At 45.1% G+C, this 22,079-nt stretch overlaps 1 protein-coding gene and 1 pseudogene across 2 annotated transcripts in view; one reads left to right on the top strand and one right to left on the bottom strand.

The window, feature by feature from the left end:
- Positions 1-242: 242 nt before the first annotated feature.
- DRAM1 (DNA damage regulated autophagy modulator 1) overlaps positions 243-22,079 on the top strand; it is a 38,519-nt gene continuing 16,682 nt past the window's right edge. Inside the window, exons 1-4 of one of the 2 annotated variants that reach the window (XM_045187160.3) lie at positions 243-358; positions 854-1,144; positions 18,218-18,285; positions 20,056-20,198. In XM_045187160.3, the coding sequence (XP_045043095.1) occupies positions 1,014-1,144; positions 18,218-18,285; positions 20,056-20,198 (342 nt within the window). In that variant the 5' untranslated portion in view covers positions 243-358; positions 854-1,013. Of the gene's footprint in view, positions 452-853; positions 1,145-18,217; positions 18,286-20,055; positions 20,199-22,079 lie in introns of both variants that reach the window. The other variant, XM_045187161.3, reaches the window with a different exon arrangement.
- On the bottom strand, positions 15,645-17,992 carry LOC128780519 (intestinal-type alkaline phosphatase pseudogene; annotated as a pseudogene).

Genomic DNA, 22,079 nt, shown 5'->3' on the forward strand with positions numbered 1-22,079 from the left:
AAATGAACCCATGTTGGGTCATCAATGACCCAATGACCTCCAGCACATAGACCTTGGGCTTAGCCTCCCTGAACTGTATCTCAAAATCACCATGCTTTATTTAAGTGCCTCCAGGACACAAATCCCTTTTGCAGGATTTGAAGTTCGCCACCATTACTCATTTTCCTTAGGTCATGGCTCCAAGTCAGGGCTAACCCTGATCAGCGACTGGAGAGAGGGAAAGGAAATTCTAGTTTTTAGGAAACAATTACTCCAAGTCCGCCCTGGTGGAAGGCAGTCCCGCCTGACTGGAGTCCAGCCCCACCCCGACCCCTACCTGCTGCTACACACTCTGGGTTGTCACGTGGATACCATCCAGGTGGGTGTTGCGTCCCTGCCGCGTGTCCTGGCAGAGTCGACACGCACCCCTAGTCCGCACCCGGCAGCAGAGGCGGCGGCGCTGCGGGGTGGGGTGAGTGTCCCCTCGCGCCGTCTGCCCTCTCCCCAGCGACGAGCGGGCGGCGGGACCCAGGAGGGGAAGCCCTGGGTGTTCGAGGCTGCTACCCCGGAAACCCCGAGGGAAGGAGGGGCGGGGAGGAGATCAGTTTCTCCGGAGTTGTGCAACCGCCCGAGCAGAGGCGGACATTCCCGCGCAGCCCGCGGCGCCGACCCCCGCCGCGTCCTAACCAAAAGCGAAAGGAGCTGCGTCCCCGGCGTGGAGCCCGCAGGGAGGTCGCTGCGTGCCTCTAAGTCGGCGGGGCCGCCACTTTGTGACTTCACTCGTTTCGCAACAAGCCCGGACCACTCGCGCCCCACCCACCCTGGCCCGCTGCTCCGCCGTCCGCCGCCTCCTCCGATCTTCCTCTCCCTCCAGGCAGGGCCTGCCTCCGCCGTCGCGGAGTCGCCCGTCCCGACGGCAGTGGCTGTCTGCGCAGTGGCCGCCGCCTGGCGGGCTGGCACGTGGCGGCCCCCGCCCCTCCGAGCAGCCCGGCGCCTGGCCCCCGAGCTGAGCGCAGTGCACTTCTAGCGTCGAGATGCTGTGCTTCCTGAGGGGAATGGCCTTCGTCCCCTTCCTCCTGGTGACCTGGTCCTCCGCCGCCTTCATCATCTCCTACGTGGTCGCTGTGCTCTCCGGGCACGTCAACCCCTTCCTCCCCTACATCAGGTGAGGGACAGAATGGGTGGAGGGCCGGGGCTGGGCAGAGGCACCACATGGAGCGCTGCTGATGCGGAGGGCAGGGAACCAGACCCAGCTGGGGCATCTTGCAGACGGGGATCTGACTGTGAGGAGCAGAAAGGCTGCATCCTGACAGATGTGTAGGGAGGCAGGGGCTACGGAGCTGAGCAGTCCTGACTTCACCCTGACCACCGAACAGAGTGCCGTCAGAAGGAGTTCGGGATAGACAACTACACAGAACTTTCAGACGGTAGGGCACAGAATCTCTGGAAGACGCTTCTTTGGCAATGATGGATGCTATGTATTAAGAGTGCCAAGTTGGAGATCCAGGTGTGCACTAAAATAGCTCATATATTTCACTTCTGTTTCCCAGCATCCTCATGAAGTGTGTGTTTGGCTCATTTTTCATGAAAGGAAACTAAGTTTAAGCAGATGTTGAAATACCCTCAATGGGACACTGATGTCACAACTAGGAAATGGTGGAAGCAGAATTCACACCCAGATTCGCACCCCATGCCAAAAGCAACACTCCAGGTCTTTGGGAGTTGGGCTTAAGCTCTCCTGGATGGAGCTGCCCAAGACTCCTCTGGGTTCGGTGCCCCCAGTGTGAGACCTCTCAGGCTGTCAACAACTTGTGACATCTCTCATGTTGTCTATGCTGTTTCATTTTCCATGAGTTTCGGCCTCCACGTTTAGGGTTATTTCATCATTGCCCTGATCCTCTTTGTGTGGCTCCCAAGTCTGTGCCTTCAGAACAGTTCATCTTTATCCAAGTGGTATGACTGGGGATCTGTGTCGGCTGGTGAGGGGATAATGAAGTTGGTGACACCTAAAGTTTCTAGAGGTGATACAGATTGTATGTAGGGCCTCCCTCTCCTGCAGCCCTTCTGCTTTGTGCCCAATATTCTGTAATTTATTTTTCTCTGTGAGTGAGGAAGGGAAAATGAAGGTGAGGCTAGAGGAGGCTAGAGTTTAGAGACGTGAGGAAGAGCACATTATGGAGATGGGGCACATCTGCAGCCCTGGTGGTGGTTTTGCCCATGCGGAAAGAGGTGTTCCATGCATCAAGCAAACATTCCCCCCGGCTTCGTGCCCCTGGAGAAACCTGGACTTGGTGCCTTGTGGCTCATCTCAGTCCTAAGTGCCATTGTCTTACTTTCTTGATTCCGAGGCAGGATAGATCCTCTTAGACTTGTGTAAAAAGCTTCACTCCCTACAATGTTTTTTTTTTTTTTTTTTTAAATAATGTATAAGAATTTATTTGAGCCAAACTGATGACTTCTGCCAGGGAGCAAGATCTCAAATGCTCCCCTCCCTGCAGTGCTTGTTATTGAGAAAAAGTACCAGTTTTTCTCCCGGACCTGAAGGGACAGATAACAGTAGATACACATTGGCCAGTCAGTCAGGGGCAGGATTTGTGTCTTTGCACAGGTGACTGATGTAGTTGTGATTAATATCACCACAAGGTGAACTTGAAATAGAAGGTATTCAGAAATAGGGAAATGAGCTGACAAGACAAACCACTTGTGGGATCACAGACATGCCAGGGAAGAGGTTTTAAATTTAACTAGGAAAGGAAACCTTTAGGAAAAGCAGAATTACAGGAGAAAAAGGCATGAGACTGTTCCCTTGTTGCCAGGAGTTATCAGCCTACAAACAAACAACAAACATGTGGATTGCTTGCCCGCATGTGCCTGGGGCTTTTAAGTTGTCTTACTCTCTGCCCACAAAAGCAGCTAGAGCACCCAATTGCCTCAGTGCTTCCTAGAAAACCAAGTGTTTGAGGGAAGGGCAAGATGTAGACAAGAATTAGACGTCAGGACCTGATGGTAGTGCCACACTTTTCACTTTTGCCCAGAAATGTTCAGCTTTATCTTCTATAACTCATCTCTGCTGTCAATACCTCCTACTCTTCCTTAACCCCACTCCTTCCACTTCCTCCAACCACACTGGCTTCCTTCCTGTGTCTGAAATGTGTCAGGCCTCCCCCATACCCAGTCTCATTATTCACCATGTCACCTATCCTCTCTAAGCAAATCTATGTGATTTGCTTACTCATTATGTGGACTACCTGTCTTCCCCCTGGAGTGTAAGATTCCTGAAGGCTCTCAATATTTGTTGAATTAATATTTCTTTGGCGCTCACTGTGGGTATTGTTATTCTTCCCCCTAGGGCAGGGCAGATTGATTTAGGGAAATCTCCACTAGGTCCTTGGTGATTGGAATGTACAGATGCTCCTTGACTTTGGGGTTACATCCTGATAGACCCATCTTAAGTCAAAATCGTCAATGTAAGGGATGTTCAAGCCTATAGAGAGTTTTATTTCTTTTTAAAAATGTTTTATCACTGTTTTTCTTATGTTGTAGAGAATTTTTATAGGAGTTTTTTTGAGGCAAACTGACATGTGTTGGGAGCAAGATCTCACTGCTCCTGAGAATAATTGTTTTGCAGTTCCTTTTTTTTAAAAAAAGATTTTATTTATTTATTTTTTAGACAGAGGAGGAGGGAGAAAGAGAGGGAGAGAAACATCAATGTGTGGTTGCCTCTTGTGTGCCCCCTACTGGGGACCTGGTCCGCAACCCAGGCATGTGCCCTGTCTGGAATTTGAATCAGCAACCCTTTGGTCCTCAGCCAGCGCTCAATCCACTGAGCCACACCAACCAGGGCTGTTTTGCAGTTTCTTTTATGCATTTAACATTAAGGAAAAAACATAAGGAAGATTACATGAAGGTAGGAGGAAGCAATTTGGGGTTTGGATTACAGGACAATTAACAAGATTATGTACTCTCTTGAGGGTTGGTACCCCCTTTCCAACAGGATTTCAAAGTATTTCAAAGGCGGGTTAACCTAGGCTGGTTTAAAACCTTCCGCTAAAGAAGGTCTACGCTTGGTATGACTACGCACCAGGAGCTGCCCATTTAGCAATTTATGGTCAGAGCACCCTGTGAGGTTACTTTCCATAGAACTCCTTTTTTTTGGTCCAAAATATCTTAAGTTGAAAATGCATTTAGTACACCTAGCCTACTGAACATGGTAACTTAACCTAGCCTACGTTAAACATTCTCAGAACATATACATTAGCCTATAGGTGGGCAAAGCCATATTTAAAAAGCCTATTTTTATGATAAAGTATTGAATATTTCATGTAACTTATTGAATACTATGCTGAAAGTGAAAAACAGAATGGTTGTATGGGTACTCACCATAAGCCACTCACACAGCTGAAAGCACACTGGGCCTGAAGAACGTTTGAAACATTGAACTAAAACCAAGAATGCTGGCCACATAGTACACTGCAGAGTGGTGCTGGTTTACCCTAGTGATGGAGTGCCTGACTGGGAGTTGGGGCATATGCCTTTCACACCATTGGAAAGTAAAATAATCAAAAGTAGAACCATCATAAGTCAGGGACCATCTGTCTTTAAGATGAACCTCCTTTTACATCATGGCATTGTTCATCCAATCAGATGTTCCGGAACCCTTTCAGAAGGGAAGGTCTGCTGTCCAGGAACATCTGGTGCTGAAACCCCTTGAATCTCACCAGCCCCTGGATCAGGGAGACAAATTTGAGCCCTGCCTCTTGTCTTCTGGTCAGTAGACTTCACAATAAAAGCTTTCTTTTCTTTTCAAAATAAACAAAGAACAACAAACGGTGTGTGTTAATTAAGAGCCAGAACCGTGGGAGAACCACTATCCAGCATGACATTCAAACTAAGTTTCCTTATCAGGTATTTTATTTATTTATTTGATTTATTTGATTTTATTTATCTTTAGAGAGGGGAAGAGAGGGAGAAAGAGAGGGAGAGAAACATATATGTGTGAGAGAAATACTGATTGGTTGCCTCTTGCACTCTCCCAACCAGGGACCTGGCCCACAACCCAGGCATGTGCCCTGACCAGGAATCAAACTGACCTTTAGGTGTGTGGGATGATGCCCAACCCACTGAGCCACACCAGTCAGGGCAGCATTGCTTTTAACGACAAAAGGTTGGGAACCATACAAATATCCATGAGTAGAGGACTGGCTAAATAAATATGCTTTATCCAAAGAAGACCTCAAACAATTAGTTACTCAATGTAACAAGTTGGAATATTTACACAGGGCAATATTTCTGGATATAAGACCATTAATACAAGGATGTCAAAACCAAGGACAAACAAAAGCCAACCTGGAAGTATTAGTTTAGATTTTTACAAGGCTACACCTACATTCTTGGGTCCCACCCTGGTTAATTTGTTATAGTTTTTATATTCCCTCTGGGACTAAATCCTTCAGGCTCTCTTGGATTACTAGTTACTTATCAAATCTTCTTAGCTGATAAGCTACTCTCTTTTACATCTTCTTTGGTTTGTGTCTCATAGTTCCAGAGTATTTGCGGCCCTTTAAAATTTTGCCAATTCTGCATTTTGGTTGCATCCTTTATTGGCCTAGTCTCACTCTCTGTTAAGTGCTGTTCGCTGGATAGTTTGTGGTCTTTGGTCACTCCCATTGTTCCCCTTCACGAGCACAAACCCTGCTTGGTGATTGGTGGCTGAAAACTGGGTCACCTAGAATTAAGCCACTTAAAAGGGGGGACAACATGACATAGTAAAGTAAAAGAGTTGAGTCTTTGGTTAATAATCACATGTGGTGATTGTAGGGAGCATGGGGGAAGGTGGAAGAGGGTATAGGGGGTATAAATGGTAATAAAAAAAACAATAACAAGATTTAGGTTATAATCACAATGTGCTAATTCTTGTACAAAAATTCATTACAATGAACACTTCTTATAATGAACAAAACAAAATAAATAGCCAAAATTCTTAAAATGAGCAAAAATCTTAACATGATTCAGGTGCTGATTTTTTAAGGAAGGAGTACATAATGTTACAATGCCGCTTTATGATTGTATGATGCAAAGTCCATGATTTCATCACTTATCTTTTGAAGGGGGATATGCAAACTGTCATTTTTGCAGGGATGTTTTGACTTCAGTTTTCCTAATGTTCATTCTTAATCTTTGGATAAAGATATTGATCTTGTTTATTGTCTGTCTCTCACACAAAAGTTCCATAAGGGTAGAGTTTTAGGGTCTGTTCACTGATGTTTCCCTAGCATTTATGACAGTAACAGGCACATAAGAGGTGCTTAGTAAATATTGACTAAGTGCTGACTAAGATAATTTACAACATATGGGCCTGTTTTATTTATGCCTATTTTATCAATGTTCTCAGCTTCTTCAGCTATTAACTGATTCTGCCAGTGTGAACTGTTGATTAACTTTGGTTGTGATTCCAGCACCATTTCTACTGACTTCTGAAATTCTCCATATTTTACAAGACTAGCAACTTCACTTTGTAATCAATTTGAGTAGTATCAACTCCTTCCAGATTGAAAGCCAGTCTCTTTTATATCTTCTACTTTGGCTGTGTCTCATGCTTCCAGAATATTCTGAGTCCCTTTACATTTTTAAAAATGTTTATTTATTTATTGTTAGGGGAGGGGAGAGGGAGAGAAACATCAATTTTGTTCCACTTATGCTTTCATTGGTCAATTCTTTATTTTTTAAAGATTTTATTTATTTTTAGAGAGAGGGGGAGGGAGGGAGAGAGGGAGAGAAACATTGAAGTGCAAGAGATAATGTCAATCAGTTGCCTCTTGCACACCCCCTCCTGGGGACCTGGCCCACAACCTAGGCACATACCCTGACTGGGAATCAAACCTGCACCCTTTCAGTTCACAGGACTGCGCTCAATCCACTGAGCTACACCAGCCAGGGCTCATTGGTTGATTCTGGTATGTGCCCTGACTGGGGATGGAACCTGCAATCTTGGCCTATCAGGGTGGCAGGCTAACCAACTGAACTGCCTGGCCAGGGCCCGAGTCCCTTTACTTTGAAAGTTTTGCCAGTTCTACATCATAGTTGCTTTTTAGTTGCCTAGTCTCATTTTTTGTGCAAGTGCTCTTTGCTGGTTCGAGAGTGGTCTTTGGTCACTCCCATTGTTTCTCCTCACGACCATAAGCCCTCCTTAGTGATTGGTGGCAGAACACTGGGTCACCTAGTAGATATTCACTACGTTGAATAGTTACGTTTGGTAATCATATTGACAGGGAATATAGTGTGTTGGATAAAGGAACAACTTCAGAGCAGACAACTTTGTTTAGAACACAAGTCTACCATATACCCCAGCTGTGGTATTTTGGACAAGTTGCTTGACTTCTCTCTGCATCCCTGTGGGTTAATGGCACCTTCTCCATGAATTAACACAGAACCCACTTAGAACTCATTAACACCCTGGCCCAAGGACATCATAAATTCTCTGCAAGAAATTCTACTAGTATTATCAAGGGGCAAGTCCACATTGGTCTGGCTTTAAGATGCTGGTTTTAAGTAGGAAAGAGTGTTCAGTTGAGGGCTAATTTTAAGTGATTGGTTTATTTGTGCATATAACAGCTTTCCTAACCGACCTCAATTTACTGAATTTGCTGGTTTAACTGATAACCTCATTCTCTGAAAGATACACTGAATAAGGCCAGTGGACCCTGAAAACCTTCCCCAGAAGCGGCCACTCTGAGCTGCTTGCTTGCTTCTTTCACCGGTTTCTTTGTACACTTATCAAATGCCATCTGTGTTTGTTCCCAGAAGTGTTTATGGCAGTTTATTTTTTTTTTATCATAATGACGCTCATTAACTCGATACACATAAACTATAAAATGCAAGAAGAGAATTGTAGTTTTTAGGAAAAATTGGTTCAATGTTTTGGAAAGATTTAAAAGAGACAAGTCAAAAATTGCAGTCTATTTAGTAGTGTTTATGACAAATGTAAAGATTTATAAAAACTGTTAAAAAAAAAAAGAAACTAAAGATTCTGCACTCAAATTGCTTCAGAAATGTCTAAGGTTTTCCTCCAAAGAAACCAAAACTGGAAATGAGATGATTCAGAGTAGGTGTGGTTTATATGCCAAAAAGAGTGGATTTGCACTCATGTTGGCCCAACATCAACAGGTGGGCAAGTGACTGTTTCTAAGTTTGTGGTGTGTATGTATCCATCCAATTTCTAATGACTTCCTGCTCCAATCAACATTTTTGATTACTAACTACATTGAATTTTAGGCATTGGTGACATGTGTTCCACCATAACAGTGGGGTTCGGGATAATAAATAATCAGAGAATGAGGTCAGTGTGCGTAGAGTCACGTATTCTGACATGATGTTAATGACATTTCAATGCAGTGGTTTTTCGCTGATAGTGTTTCTAAGCCACAATGTCATAAGGATGAAAAGGCAGGCATGCCATTTGAAGCTTTTAGCTAAGAAAGTATCATTAGGTAAAAAAGTATCATTTTTAACTCAATTTTTTAAAAGTATCATTCTTTTAAATGACAATTTATAATTTAATATTTTCTTCAAGAAAACATGACCCAGTTTATTTAATTATAAGAAAAGCAGAATGGCAAAATTGCAGATCCCAAACTTTTACATCTTGAAAATTAGTTGAGGTGATGGATGCAGTGTTTGGCTCCTGAGCCAACAGTAAGTATATGATTTCTCTGTTCGATTTAATTTTCCACAATCACTTGATTGCATTGAAATCCCTCCCCACTAAATTAAATGAAATTGTGAATGTTTTTCTTCCATTACTCCTACTTTTAAAAAGACAAGAGTCTTGCTCAAAAGTCTTCACTGATACAGACCTGACAACTTGTAAATATAAGGGCTCAAATTCAACTTAAAAAAAAAACAATGTTCCACTTAACAGTCCTCTTTGCCTGACAGGAACCACAATGCACTGCGTGCGCTGTGGAGTTATTGCCTGCCGAGGGCAACTTAGTAACGGATCCAGAAGGAATAGCTGATGCCAACTAGGTTGTAAATCCACAATACTGTATACTCATATGGAAATACGCTATCATAGAAAGAAATGCAGTAGGGCACAGCAGAGAGGCATTCCAAAGTCATGTCCATTGAAATCAGACAGCTCTAGATGCATGGCCTGGCTTCCGCATTAACTACATATGTGACCTTGAGCAACTGACTTTTCTAAGGACTCAAAGTTTCCTGATCTTCAAGGTGGTGATAATGAGTACTTTTTGTTTTTCGAATAATGTTGTGAAGACCAAGTGAGATGTGCCGGGCTGAGTGTAAGCACTGAGGAAATGATGTTTTTCTTTTGTAATATTAGCAGCTGTAGTCCAAGCAGGGTGGTTTCTAGAGACTTCCCTCAAAATCCTTCTCGAATTTGACTTCTAATCACCTCTGTCTTTATTACCATTCTGGTCCCAGCCATTGTCATCTCTTGACAAATTCTTACTCAAATCTAATTGAAGCATGTTTAGGCACCATCCTCCATGTACATAAGGCATAAGGTGCTGGTTTTTGTGTGTAATATAGAGATATAATAAACAGTTCGTAAGGGCTATTTAGAGGCAAAAAAGTAAAATAAAAGGTGGTCTCAAGCTTGCCTGTTAATCATTCAAGTTACCCCACCCCCTGCTGGGCCAGGTAACATGATGGCGCTCCCTAATGGTCTCCCTGGTCTACACATGCCCCTCTGTAATCTTTTCAAAATGTCCTTTAAAAACATCAACTTCATGTCACTTCCCTGCTCTCAGCCCTCACCAGCTGCTCATGATGCTTAGAGTAACATTCAGAGTCCTCACCACAACCACGACCCACAGGGCTGTCTGTGACCCTGTTTGCAAACACACACACATCATTGCTCACTCCCGTCCAGCCACACCCACTTCCTTGCAGTTCTTCTAACATATTGCCACCCGAAGGCCTTTGATTTTGCTGCTCTCTCTGCTTCTAATTTTCCTGGCCCAAATATTCCACTTCAGTCAAGTACCTTCCTAGAATACCCTGTTTCAAGTAGGTGGCTCACCTGTCACCCTCGATCTTCTTTTTTTTATATATGTATTTTTATTTATTGATTTGAGAGAGACAGAGACACAGACATCAATTCCTTGTTCCACTTTTTTCTGCGTTCATTGGTTGTTTCATATATGTGCCCTGACCAGGGATGGAACCTGAAACCTTGGTGTATCAGGACAATGCTCTAACCAACTGAGCTACTCAGCTGAGAATATAAGTTCCAGGGAAGAGTGGCTTTTTCTGTTTTATTTACAACTACATTCTTCATGCCTACTCAGTTGCCTGTTACATGGAAAGCAATCAGTATCTACGTGTTGGGTCAATGAGTCCTTGAATTATTGTTAGATATTAAGCTGCTTGAAGATAGTAAATTATCTTTTCATCTTTGTAGCCCCATCAACTGGCACAGTTGCCCACCCTTAGGTAGTGCTTAACAATTCTTAAAAAATGTTGCATGAATGAACCAAGAGGAAACTCAGGTTGATGGAGGGGAAATTGCATGCAGGCAGTGTGTGGAAAGAGCAAGTTTGCATTTATGAGTAGGAAATTCTTTTTACATCTAAAAATAGTTGCTATACTTTACAGTGCCTTTCACTCTAGAATAATCATCACCAAGTGAATGTTGGGAACTGCCCTGCCCGGTTTCAGAAGCTGTAAACTTCCATGGCTAAGGCTGAGTCAGAGACCTTGAGACCATAAGCCACTAAGGAGACAAAGCTTATCTCCCTGGCAGGGGCACTGCCCCTGCCCACTTTACATTACCCTGCTTGTCCCTGAGCCTGACCAGTTAACCAATGATGGGTAAGATTCCTCAAGGGAGGGGTGACCTAAGACAGGCATGGTCATGAAGAGGCCCACAGGGAAGGACTTGGGGGGCTATAGAAAAAGGGGGTGATGGACCTTCACCCCTCGGCTTTGACATAGCCTGAGTCCTCATTCTGTCTGCAAGAAGTCTCTAATCTCTTGGCTGCCTTAATTCAGATTTGAGCCTGAAACAATGACAGAGGGCGGTGCAGTCCTGTGCTGGAAAGGGCAGATTCCCTGGGGAGATCAGGCCTAAGAAAGAACCCGTAAAGTCCTGTGAAACCTGCTTTGCTAATACCCTCAATTTAAATGATAAGGGTCCAAACCTGAAATGAGTTTGTTTCCCAAAGTCTTATAGCCCTTTAGCTAACTGACCCTGACTCAGAATAAGCCTTCAGTCAGAGTTCTTTGTTTGTTATCTATTATTTTATTTTTTTAAATTTTTATTGTTATTCAATTACAGTTGTATGCCTTTTCTCCCCATCCCTCCACCCCACCCCAGCTGAACCCACCTTCCTGTTATCTATTATTTGATCCTTACTGCCTGACAATGATTGATGAGCTTTACCTGTATTCTTGTGCAAATTGAACCCAATAAAAGCCCATTGAGGAAAAGGCTCTTGGCCCTTCTCCTTTGAGAGATGGGCCACCTTTCCTCCCCAAGCAGATCTTGTCTTGGTAGACTTATTCTCATCCATGGCAGCAGTGGGGGAGGAGGGGGGCCCTGTGGGCGGAGCCCCCCAAGTGAACCTGCTAAAAAATTAACCCTAATAATTAAAAATACCTAAAAAATGTAATATCTTCTTAGTATCATGCTTATTCCTTTAAAATAATGTATTTAAACATTATGAAGCTAGAGGAAGGAATGGTCTCCTTTTACTAGTGGTATATTAAGTGTTTCTAGGTTCTAAGTCTTGATTAATCTTCCAAGCAGTGGGCCTAGGATTTCAGGGCAACCAAAAACCCTCAGTCTGGGCATGCAGATAATTTTGCATCTTGTCCTTTCAGTCCCACCTAATAAACTGTGACTCCAGGCTTTGGAGTCATGGAATCACATGTGTCCAATGACCTAAAGAACAAATTTGACCAAGCTTATATTGTCATACATGTCTTTGTATTATTTTCATTCTTTTGAGCATCAAAGGCACTGGCTTAACATCAAAAGTAAGTTTGGAGAAGGATGTTAGACAAATAACTTGGAATTTGTCGTGATGAACTTGTAGAAGTGTAAATAAAGAAAATAGAGAAGGAAACTGATTTTCTAGGCACATCCTACCCTAGAAACTACTGTGTATACATAGCTGCCTCAACAGCTTCTGAGCCACATGCAAATGGACTTAGTAGTTCCTATCCCTGTCGCAGTTTTCAGAAGTGCCTCATTTGCAAGGTTAGGTAAGCGAGGAGGTAGATGGGACTGAGACAGGGCTGGGACCATGTTGCCTAAGCCGCGTGGTACAGAATCGGTGGTGGGAGTTGGGTGGGGTGAGAGACTACTTTGCTCGGTTGGGAGGGCACTGATTTTGCCTCTCATTCTCCACATCCTTGAATCAGGTGCGGAAGTGCAGCCATGCCAGCCAACACTAGTACCACTGCCTTTGCACAATGAGATAATTTTTGAAATATATTTTATTGATTGTGCTATTACAATTGTCCCATTTCACAATGAGATAATTTAGTTTGAGCTTAAAAAGCAATAAAACAGAGAGTGGCTGCCCACAGGGTCTCTTGGTGCCTCCTTGCTGTTGTGTCACCTGGATTCCAGCATCAGGCAGAAGATGTGATGCAGGGTTCAGTTAGGATGTAACATATTAGCGCCTTTTCATTAGCTGCCTGGCAAGGTTTTTTGAAATATTCTTGAGCGAAATTTCACTGGATGTTGTTAGGAGGTACCATTTTGTCACCTGAACAGAAAGAAGTCAAGAGCTCACCATTCGTACCTGACAGCGTGGGTAATTTGTGTCTCAGAGTGTGTGTGACACACAGTAGGTGTCCCATAAATATTTTGTTGATGAATGGATGCACTTTATAGTTATATGTGGGGCCAGATAAATATTTATTTATTTATTTTATAAAGATTTTATTTATTTATTTATATTTTTAGAGAGGGGGAGGGAGGGAGAAAGAGAGGGAGAGAGATGTATGAGAGAAATTGGTTGCCTTTCGCATGACCTGGCCCGCAACCCAGGAATGTGCCCTGGTGGGGAATCGAACCAGTGACCTTTTGGTTCGCAGGTCAGCGCTGAATCCACTGAGGCACACTGGCCAGGGCCAGATAAAAAGAAAATTTAAAAGGTGGTTGCATTGAATCAGACCACCCATCATGAGTGCATTAATATTTCCCCCAATTTTTTGGTGTCAACACTGCCTATGTTGCAGTGCCCAGCATAGGAAAGTAGGCCCATCGGTCCACGTGCATTGAGGGGAAGTGTTGTAGACTCAGGAATTCTGAACGAACATCAGATCTACTATGACAGTGAATATTTGTTAAGGACGTTTACAATGAAATGACGACATTTGAGAAGCTGTGAGGTCTTGCCTACTTGACACCTTCCTAGTACACAGCAAAAGCGTGACGATCCCTTCTCACTGTCATCACGGTTCATTCCCTGGAGCCAGCGGGTGTGTGCTGCTCAGAGCCAACTGTATGCATTTCTTCCCAACGTTCAGCGACCTACATTTTGGTCGCTTGGATTTTGAAGTGTTGGGAGAATTTTTGTACCATGGAAATGTGCCACAAGTCAGGCTTCCTCTAGAGCAGGTTGTTAAGCATTTACCAGCATATCAGTGTTTGTCCTTCACCCCCGCACCAGGGTTCTTCTAGTTGCTTTCTTCCTTGTTGCTGTCAGAGCACACTGAAGGCAGGAAAGTTTGGGAGTCAGACATCCGGACTGGAATATCAACTTTGCTATGCAAATAGCTCTGTGACCTTGAACAAGGTATGAAGTTCGCTAATACACAGTTTTCCCCTTAGTAAAATGAGGTTGATATAGGACCCACGTCAAGGTTGTGAGGATGACATGAAATGATGTACGGTGAGCATCTAACAGTGCCTGTACATAGTAAATGCTCAGTAAGTGGTATTTATTAGGTCATTTTTTTGCAAGTTCTGATAGTCATTCATTCAAAAAATACGTATGGAATAATGACTATTTGCAAAGCACTTTTGATTCTATCTGTATGGTTTGTTTTTATTTATTGTTTTAAAGATCTATGTATTTATTTTTAGAGAGGGAGGAGGGAGGGGAAAAGAGAGGAAGAGAGACATCAACGCGTGAGGGATGTTGCCTCTCGCTCCCAATCAGAGACCTGGCCTACAACCCAGACATGTGCCCTAACCGGGACTCAAACTCGTGGATCTTTGGGTGCACGGGCCGGCGCTCAATCCACTGAGCCACACCAGCCAGGGCTGATTCTGCCTGTATGGTTTTAAATGTACAGATAAACAAGAATAAACCACCACCCCGAAATTCTGAGCTTTCAGATTGCATGTCTGATGTCACATGGACTGCTCCTCTGAGCCTGGCACAGGTCTGGGTTTGCTGTGAATGCATGGATAGTTCCCGAGTCTGGTCGTCTCGTCTCCTGTTAGAGCACCTCCGTCCCCCGGCTGCCCATCCCCCTCAGTATACTCCTTACCCTGCCGTTTTTTCCCTTTCTCCACAAACAGGCAAACAATTTTTCTGGCATGTGGCAGGTTATTCTAGACCTGTCTTTATGCATGGGTCACCTGGTAGCTGCTTTTTTATACCCTGAGGACAAGAATAGAAGGATTGATTTCCCTGAGAGAATGAATTTTTCTAGCAGAAGTTCTGTCCAAGGGTACTGAGCTGTGACTACCTTCTTCCCATTCCTCGTTCCAGTCCCCTCCTCTTGTCCACTAGGCGCCCTGCTGTGTTTAGAAGGCCATCTTCCTCAGACAGCCTTCTCTACCTCAGCATTCCTTTAGTGAGAGAAATGGTTATTTTGTAGGAAAAATGGTAAGGTTAAATTCTGAACATTTCAGATTAAAATAATTGAGAATAGAGGCATTTGTTGGAAGGGGGAATATTAACCTTTTTATACTTTTTAAATATATATATTTACATATATATATGTGTATATGCATGTATATATAAATATATATATGTTTTACATTGTGTAGCAGTTCACTTAATTATTCCTATGTCCCACCCAGAATAGATATCTGAGGGAGGGCAGGGAATTTGTTCACAAATCCAAGCCGAGCACCCACAAGGCCTTGGGGTGGGGACAAGGGCTGCTCTAGGGCTGTCTGCCCTGCACCCAGAAATTCCTGAAGCTTCTTGGCTCTCCCAGCCTGGATGGGCATTGGGAGTGACCGTGTCAGCAGCCTAGTGACTTGAGACAGGTCTCCTTTCTGTGTCTCCATCTGTAATAGTACCAGGCCCAGGCCGAGAGCAGGGATATCTGACCCCAGCAGCCTCCTTGGCCAGCAAGGTGTCTGCAGGGCTGGTTGCAGGGTGACAGGAAACCATTGGCTCTGCAGGGCCCCAAGGTGCCAAGTGCCAGATGCCAGGTGGCTACGGCTGGGAACAGGGAGTCCAGAGCAGCTTCAGCCTCCAGGGCGCCCCCTGGTCTGGCCACCACAGGGAGGGGTGGGGACAGTGCTGTGCCAGCTGAGGCTCATTTATGCCAGCAAGCAAAGGCATAGGGGCCTTTCGTCAGGATGTCAGGATCTCAGGCCGTATGTGAGGATATAGGGGCCTGTGGTGGGTCCTGAGTCTGAGGCTTAAGGTGGGTAGGCGGTTCAACCCTGGGTTGGGGAGCGCTTCAGCGATGTGGTGGGGGCCCAGGAGTGGTGGGTGGGGTGGTCAGGGCGCAATGGTCCCCAGCAGCAGCAGCAGCAGCATAAGCAGCCTCCTGGGGTGTACAGTGTCGGCGAGGCCAGCTGAGGATGGCAGGGTGCACTCAGTGCAGGGCTCCAGGCAGGCGGCGAGGGCCATGATGCAGAGCTTGTGCACCAGGTGCACCTGCGGGCTGAGCACGAACACTGCCAGGTCCTCACCAGCATGGGTTTTGTAAGATGGGCCCGGCCACCTGCTGTTGGTACTTGGGGTCGCTGGTTTGGCTGTTGCTGACGTTGGACCGGGAGCCCCCGCTGAATGTGAAACCTGGACCATTGCCCTAAGGGAGGAAGGTATAGGCCTTGCCATTTGAGACCTCCTCTGGAGCCAGCCAGAAAGTGGAGCTGCCCCACAGTGGGTAGCCACAAAAGTGAAGTGTGAGTGGTCAGCAGTGACCAGGGTCATTGTGCCCTTCTTGCTTGTGTGCTGGTTGGCCAGCCCTGTCAAAGGCATCATTGAAACTAGCAGTCTCAGTTAGCATCAGGTAAGCTTTGCCCTCGTGATGGCCGTGGTCGATGAGGACCCCCTCACAAAAAGGTAGAAGCCTTGGGAGTTCCTGCCCAGCAGGCGCAAGGCCACCTCTGTCATCTCCATCGGGGTTGGGTCCTGCTCAGGGTCTCAGCAGGTCTCAGCGGGTCTCATGCTTCTCTGGGTTAGAGAGGCCCATGAGGTGTGTTACAGAGGGGTCCTGGGACACCTGAGTGAATAGCATTCAGTTCTACACACCAGGCACCCTGGTGCTTGGCCTGCCACGCCTGAACCGGGTTCTGACTGTCCATCCTGACCCCACTGTCTGGCATCACCAGGGCACTCAGGGTCTGGGGTCCCTTGGGAAGCACATACTTGCGGCCTCTGCCCAGAATCATGTCAATGTGCATGTCGGAGATGTCCTGACAGCCTTTCAGTGCCTGGGCAGGCATGTCGGCATCAGCACTGGTTTCGGATCACCGTGTGCGTGCAGGTACCTGCTGGGAAAGCATGCAACCTCATGGTGGTCACCACCCCCACTGGCTTCCCTGCTTTCTTGGCCCAGTTCATCATAGAGGTGACCTATTGCCATGTGTTGTGTTGCCCTGGCTAAATCAGGTGGCTGCATTCACACCAATGGTCTGGTAGCTGGTCGTGACCCGCACAGGTAGACTCTGGCCATGCGTGTGCTGTCTGGCACTTATCTGTCCACATTGTATGTCTTGGCCAGAGCCATGTATGGGGATTGGTCCATGGTTGGCCACGGGGAATGGGGGACGGGGGACGGGTCTCAGGTCCCAGCTTGCCATTCATCTACCCCTTTAGGATCCGAGCTGCTGTCCTGGTGGACACCCCCATCCCATCCCCCAAGAAGATAATGAGGTTCTTGGCAGCCATCCGGGTGGGCTGCAGCTTCTTGGTGGTGTCCAGGGCCTAGCCTGTCTGGCAGTTCCAGCAGGCTGGGTCTTCCTTCTCACCTGGGATGATGCCCAGGGAGAGAGCCACAGCCTCAGGCCCAGCAGCAGCAGCAGCAGCAGCACCCAGCCTCCCTGCGAGCCTGTGGGATGGTGGAAAGGTAGTGGAGCTGGGACTCCAGAGGGGCTGGGGCCTGGTGGGACTGGAACTTGGGCAAGACTGAGACACCAAGAGTCCCAGCCGCAATGCAAGCTCTACTCTTCAAATACTGTGTTTATAAAGGCTTCTGCTTTCCGGGCACACAGGCTTCCTGTGGAATTCTTCAAACACTTCAAAGTGCGTCTTCTCTATGTGATCACAGTCTTTCCATACTTAAGTTTCAGGGCTATTTTAAAACATGGAAGCACTCTAGATGGGTACGAGTTGTTTCATATTGGGAGGTCTTTTGCCGTCAGTTTTCAACAGTTGCTTTATACGGGCGGCTTGAAAATGTAAAAATTTAAACCTTGGCATTGGATCAATAGCAGACAGACCCTGTCAAACACTACTTTCCAGCTCATTTAATTACTGGTAGACTGCACCTGAAAAATGTTGTATAGAAATGATGTTTTTGTTAAAATAATTGACCACAATTAATGTATCCCCTTAACACACTATTCTTTCCATAAAGTACTGATGAGTATGAATAATATTGCTCAGCTTTTCATGATTACATTTTCAGCACTGTAAACTCGTGCCCATATCAGATTGTTAAAAAATATTTAATGTGTTTATGTATATTTAATATCCCAATTGTAGATTTTTCAAATGTGACTTTAGACCATTTCCCCCCAAATAGTCACGCTCAGTTCTTCACCAAGAATGGACACCTATCAGTCAAGTTTATTGAGCTTGACCATTTCAGAAACACCACCACCATTCACTTTAAGCATTTCCTAGCTTCTTACAATTTAAAAAAATGGTAGAAAGAAATAATTATAGATTTTCTTCAGAGCCAAAATGAAAACATTTTAGAACAAAATTAGGCCAAATCTTTGGAATTCAAAAGGACTAAACACTCAGAAGAGAGACATTATAAAACCTGGCAATGACATGCCTGCCCGCAGGTCTGAGCAGCATTCTTTTTTAATAATTCAGGTATTTCTTCTCTTTCTCAGTGATACAGGAACAACACCTCCGGAGAGTGGAATTTTTGGATTTATGATCAACTTCTCTGCATTTCTTGGTAAGTACACAGTAATTACAAATAAATGAAAAATTCACAATCTTAAGGTAAGGGAAATAATGTTATTTACAGTGTATATATGATTTTTATCATTATCTTTTAATAGTCTCTTTTTTTTTAGAACAGCTTTAGGCTTGCAGCAAAATGAATTCAAAGGCAGAGATGCCCATATAGTGCCTGCCCCCTCCATCAGCCTCCCCCGTTATCAGCACCCCCCACCAGAGTGGTACATTTGGTGATGAACCTGCACTGACACATCAGAATCACCCAAAGTCCATAGTTTACATCCAGGTTCATTCTTGGTGTGTATCATTTTTAAAAAGTACAGCCTATGCAACCAGAATTTTGCTCAACTTTGAGAAACTAATATGAATTGAAATCTAAAGTTATTTATGCCCTCATAGAACTACTTTTCAATTCACCTGGCAATTTACCACAAGATTATCAAGTGGATTTTAAATGTAATTTGACTTTTAAAATAATGGTTTTTATCCAATATATTTGTGTAAGCGAAAAACACTCAGTATGTAAGCTAATGTTTCTCAGACTGTGTTCTGAAGGCAACTAACATGAAAATCACCGGGGCGCTGGTGAAAATGCAGGTTCTAGGGCCACACCTCAGATCTACTCAATCAGAACCTCTGGAGTGTGGCCCAAGCACATGCCTTGTGAACCAGCCGTCTAGGGGACTTGGATGCCCACTAAAGCTTGCGAACTGCAGACTAAGATATTGTGTCACTTGTTAGAGAGAGGGGAGAGGGGAAGTAGGGAAGTTTGTCTCCAACTCAGGCGTGATGTTTCTTTTCAATGCCTCAGGGGCCCCTGAGGTGCAGATGATAGGACACATCTGCGGATGTGAGATAGGGGTTCTTTCTCTTCGTCCTTTTATGGACAGGGAGGCCCTACCCCACAGAAAGTTAAGTGTTTGCCAGGGGCCTATTATGTAACCAGCACTTCGGTCCCTCTCTACTGGTGTAGGTGGGAAGGGACGGAAGTGCTGGAAGCTCTACTTAATGACTTGGCAACTTTGGAATGTTTTCATCCTACTCGGTAGAGAGAAAGTTTTACTCCATCACCCATTTGTGGTCCTCCCCTCTCAAGGTTGTGGAGGTGAGCAAGGAGAAGTGGAAATAGTCCATCAATATGAGTGCCCTCTTACGCTATCCTTGCCCAGCATCCAGATTTAGAAGACAGATTTTGTTACCAGCAATTGATAGATTTTTGCTCCTAGGCAAGGCAGAATCTGACATGAGTATCTTTGTTTAAAAGTCTATGATAAGTGATTAGCTTTTAGCCTGCTTTTTAAAATCCAATACAAATACTATGGCCATCACACTATTTCAATACATAGAAACCTACTTTATCCTTTTACATACATGTTATCGATTTCATGGGTGTATTACAATTCATTTAATCAGTCTCCTGTTGTTAAACATTTAGGCTATTTCTGATTTTGGAATTTGCAATGCTAAAGTGAATATCCTTTTAAACATATCTTTGCATATATATATGAGTTTCTCTATAAGGTAAATTCACATTTGTGTGAAAAGGATAACGGCTAAAAAGGTGTGTGTGGGTGTATGTGCCCATCACACTAGGGAGGGAGCAAGACGGGGTGAGGAAGGACTGGGGTGGGTCAGTGGGAAAACTATTGCAATTAGGAAATTGAAAACACACACTTTAAAAAAAGGCAATTACAAAGCTGTTTCTGTGTTTTCCACTCTAAACAGTCAAATAGTAAAAATTCACTACCGTACCTTTCATTTTCAGGTGCAGCCACGATGTACACAAGATACAAAATAGTGGAAAAGCAGAATCAAACCAGCTATTTCAGCACTCCTGTTTTTAACTTGGTGTCCTTAGTTCTGGGATTGGTGGGGTGTATCGGAATGGGCATTGTCGCCAATTTTCAGGTATGACCTGAAATTTCCTTTGTTATTGGGGGTGACGGAGTGTGTGTGTCTGGAGGAGAGAGGCGAGGACACAGACAGAGCCACGCCTGTGCCAGTGTAGCTGTCACGTAGTTGATGGGTTTGTAAAAATTGGGGTAATTTGCTTTTTAGAAACAAATACCATTTGAAAGTCAGTCCTGCCTGGTACTTGGGAGCGATGGGGTGCACATGTGCGTGATCACACATGATCGTGACAGAGAGTGTGCTTTGAGCAACGCTGTGGGCTGTGCATCGCTCCGTGTTCTTATCCATGTGGTTGATGTGTTGGGAGAACTACTTCAGCCATTGTAATGATCTCACTAAGAGTGTGAAAATAGCTGTCTATGGGTGTGTGTGTGTGTGTGTACTGATTCTACAATTTGAACCTCTGGTGTTCAATTCAAACAATGGCACCTCCTCTCTTCCTCTCACAGATGGGGATATAAGCCCGTGGAAGTGAAATCATTTGCTCAGGGTGCCTCAGCTAATTAGTTGCTGAGATGTGGCCCCCCTGGAGCCGACTGTCTTACCTGATGACGACTGCGGAGTCTGCTCAATAGAGACTTACTGTGTCAAGGGTTTGAAAAAACCCTACTTGTTTTATTTTAATTTGTGGATTTCTGTCATCCTGAAGTCTCTTTTCAGAAAGCATGGGATCTATTTATCTACGGAGACAGTGTTTAATATTTAAAAAAAAATACTTGTTGTGGGAATTGCAAGGATTAGCTGAGATAACATCCTGTGACCAGTGGTCTGTACTTGGTGGCTGTCCCAGTCATCCCAGGCTCATCATTTTAGGCTGACACTAGAGTGGTCCTGCTCTGTCCATCACTATTGTGTCCTGCGACAGCAGAAAGGAAGTTTCTCAGGATGACTTCTTGTTCAGCCCAGGGGTACGCCTTTAACTTTTCTCCCACCAGAAGTGGGTTGATCTTGTGTGATGCTTATTTTTACAAGAAGGTGTCAGCCTTCACTGCTAGTCAGCTGCGGATATACACGTCCTCACACTGACACAGCAGCCTCGGGGGGTGCTGCACCCCAGCATTGATCTCTGAGGATAATAAATGACCACGGACCCGCACCCCCACCATCCGCTTTCCATCCATTTGCTGATGTCCTTCCTCCATGAAGGCGGACCATTGTCACAGAGTCCTCTGTCTGACCTGCCCCATGGGGGGACTCATAGAGCCGCCTTTCCGGCACTGCTCATGGGGATGCCATCAGTTAGTAGTGGGGAGGGGACGTTATAATCAAGTGCTCTGGGAAACTCCGTGTTGTGTCCTGAGGGCTGAGGGGAAGGCACCCTTCCTCAGGTTACACTGCGCCTTCAGGACAGCCTATGGGCGGGGATATTCTCACAGTTCTCAGGGCCAATTAGTATCCACTTGTGGGCATTACAAACCTGTAATTATTAGTGACTGTGTTCACACGGGGAGCTAGAAAGGTAAGAGCCACACTTGTAGCCTCCCTGAAACAAGTGTAGAGGGCTTCATGGAAGGCATTGTGTGAACTAAATTTGCTTCTGGCTCCCTTTCACTTTCCTACCCTTAAAGTGCTTTTTTCACAAAGAAAAAACGTTTATTGTTGAATTGGCCAATACTGAGACAGGGAGTTTAAGCTCTAAACAAACCAATTCCCTGATGGCGTGTAGGTGACAGATTATGTAAGGTAAAACTACAAGACAGCGAGGGCTAAGGGTTCGGGTTGTGCTGGGAGCTGGTCGGAGGTGAGGTAAAGGTCACGAATCATTTCTTCAGGTCTTGAGGACAGTTCTGAGGTCTGTTCCAGGGTCCTTCTGTCTGGTCTCATGGGAAAGTAGCCAGGGGGTCTTTCCACCTTAGGGCTCAGGAGCTGAAGCATGAC

The sequence above is a fragment of the Desmodus rotundus genome, chromosome 3 (assembly GCF_022682495.2).
Source record: "Desmodus rotundus isolate HL8 chromosome 3, HLdesRot8A.1, whole genome shotgun sequence".
NCBI classification, from domain to species: domain Eukaryota; kingdom Metazoa; phylum Chordata; class Mammalia; order Chiroptera; family Phyllostomidae; genus Desmodus; species Desmodus rotundus.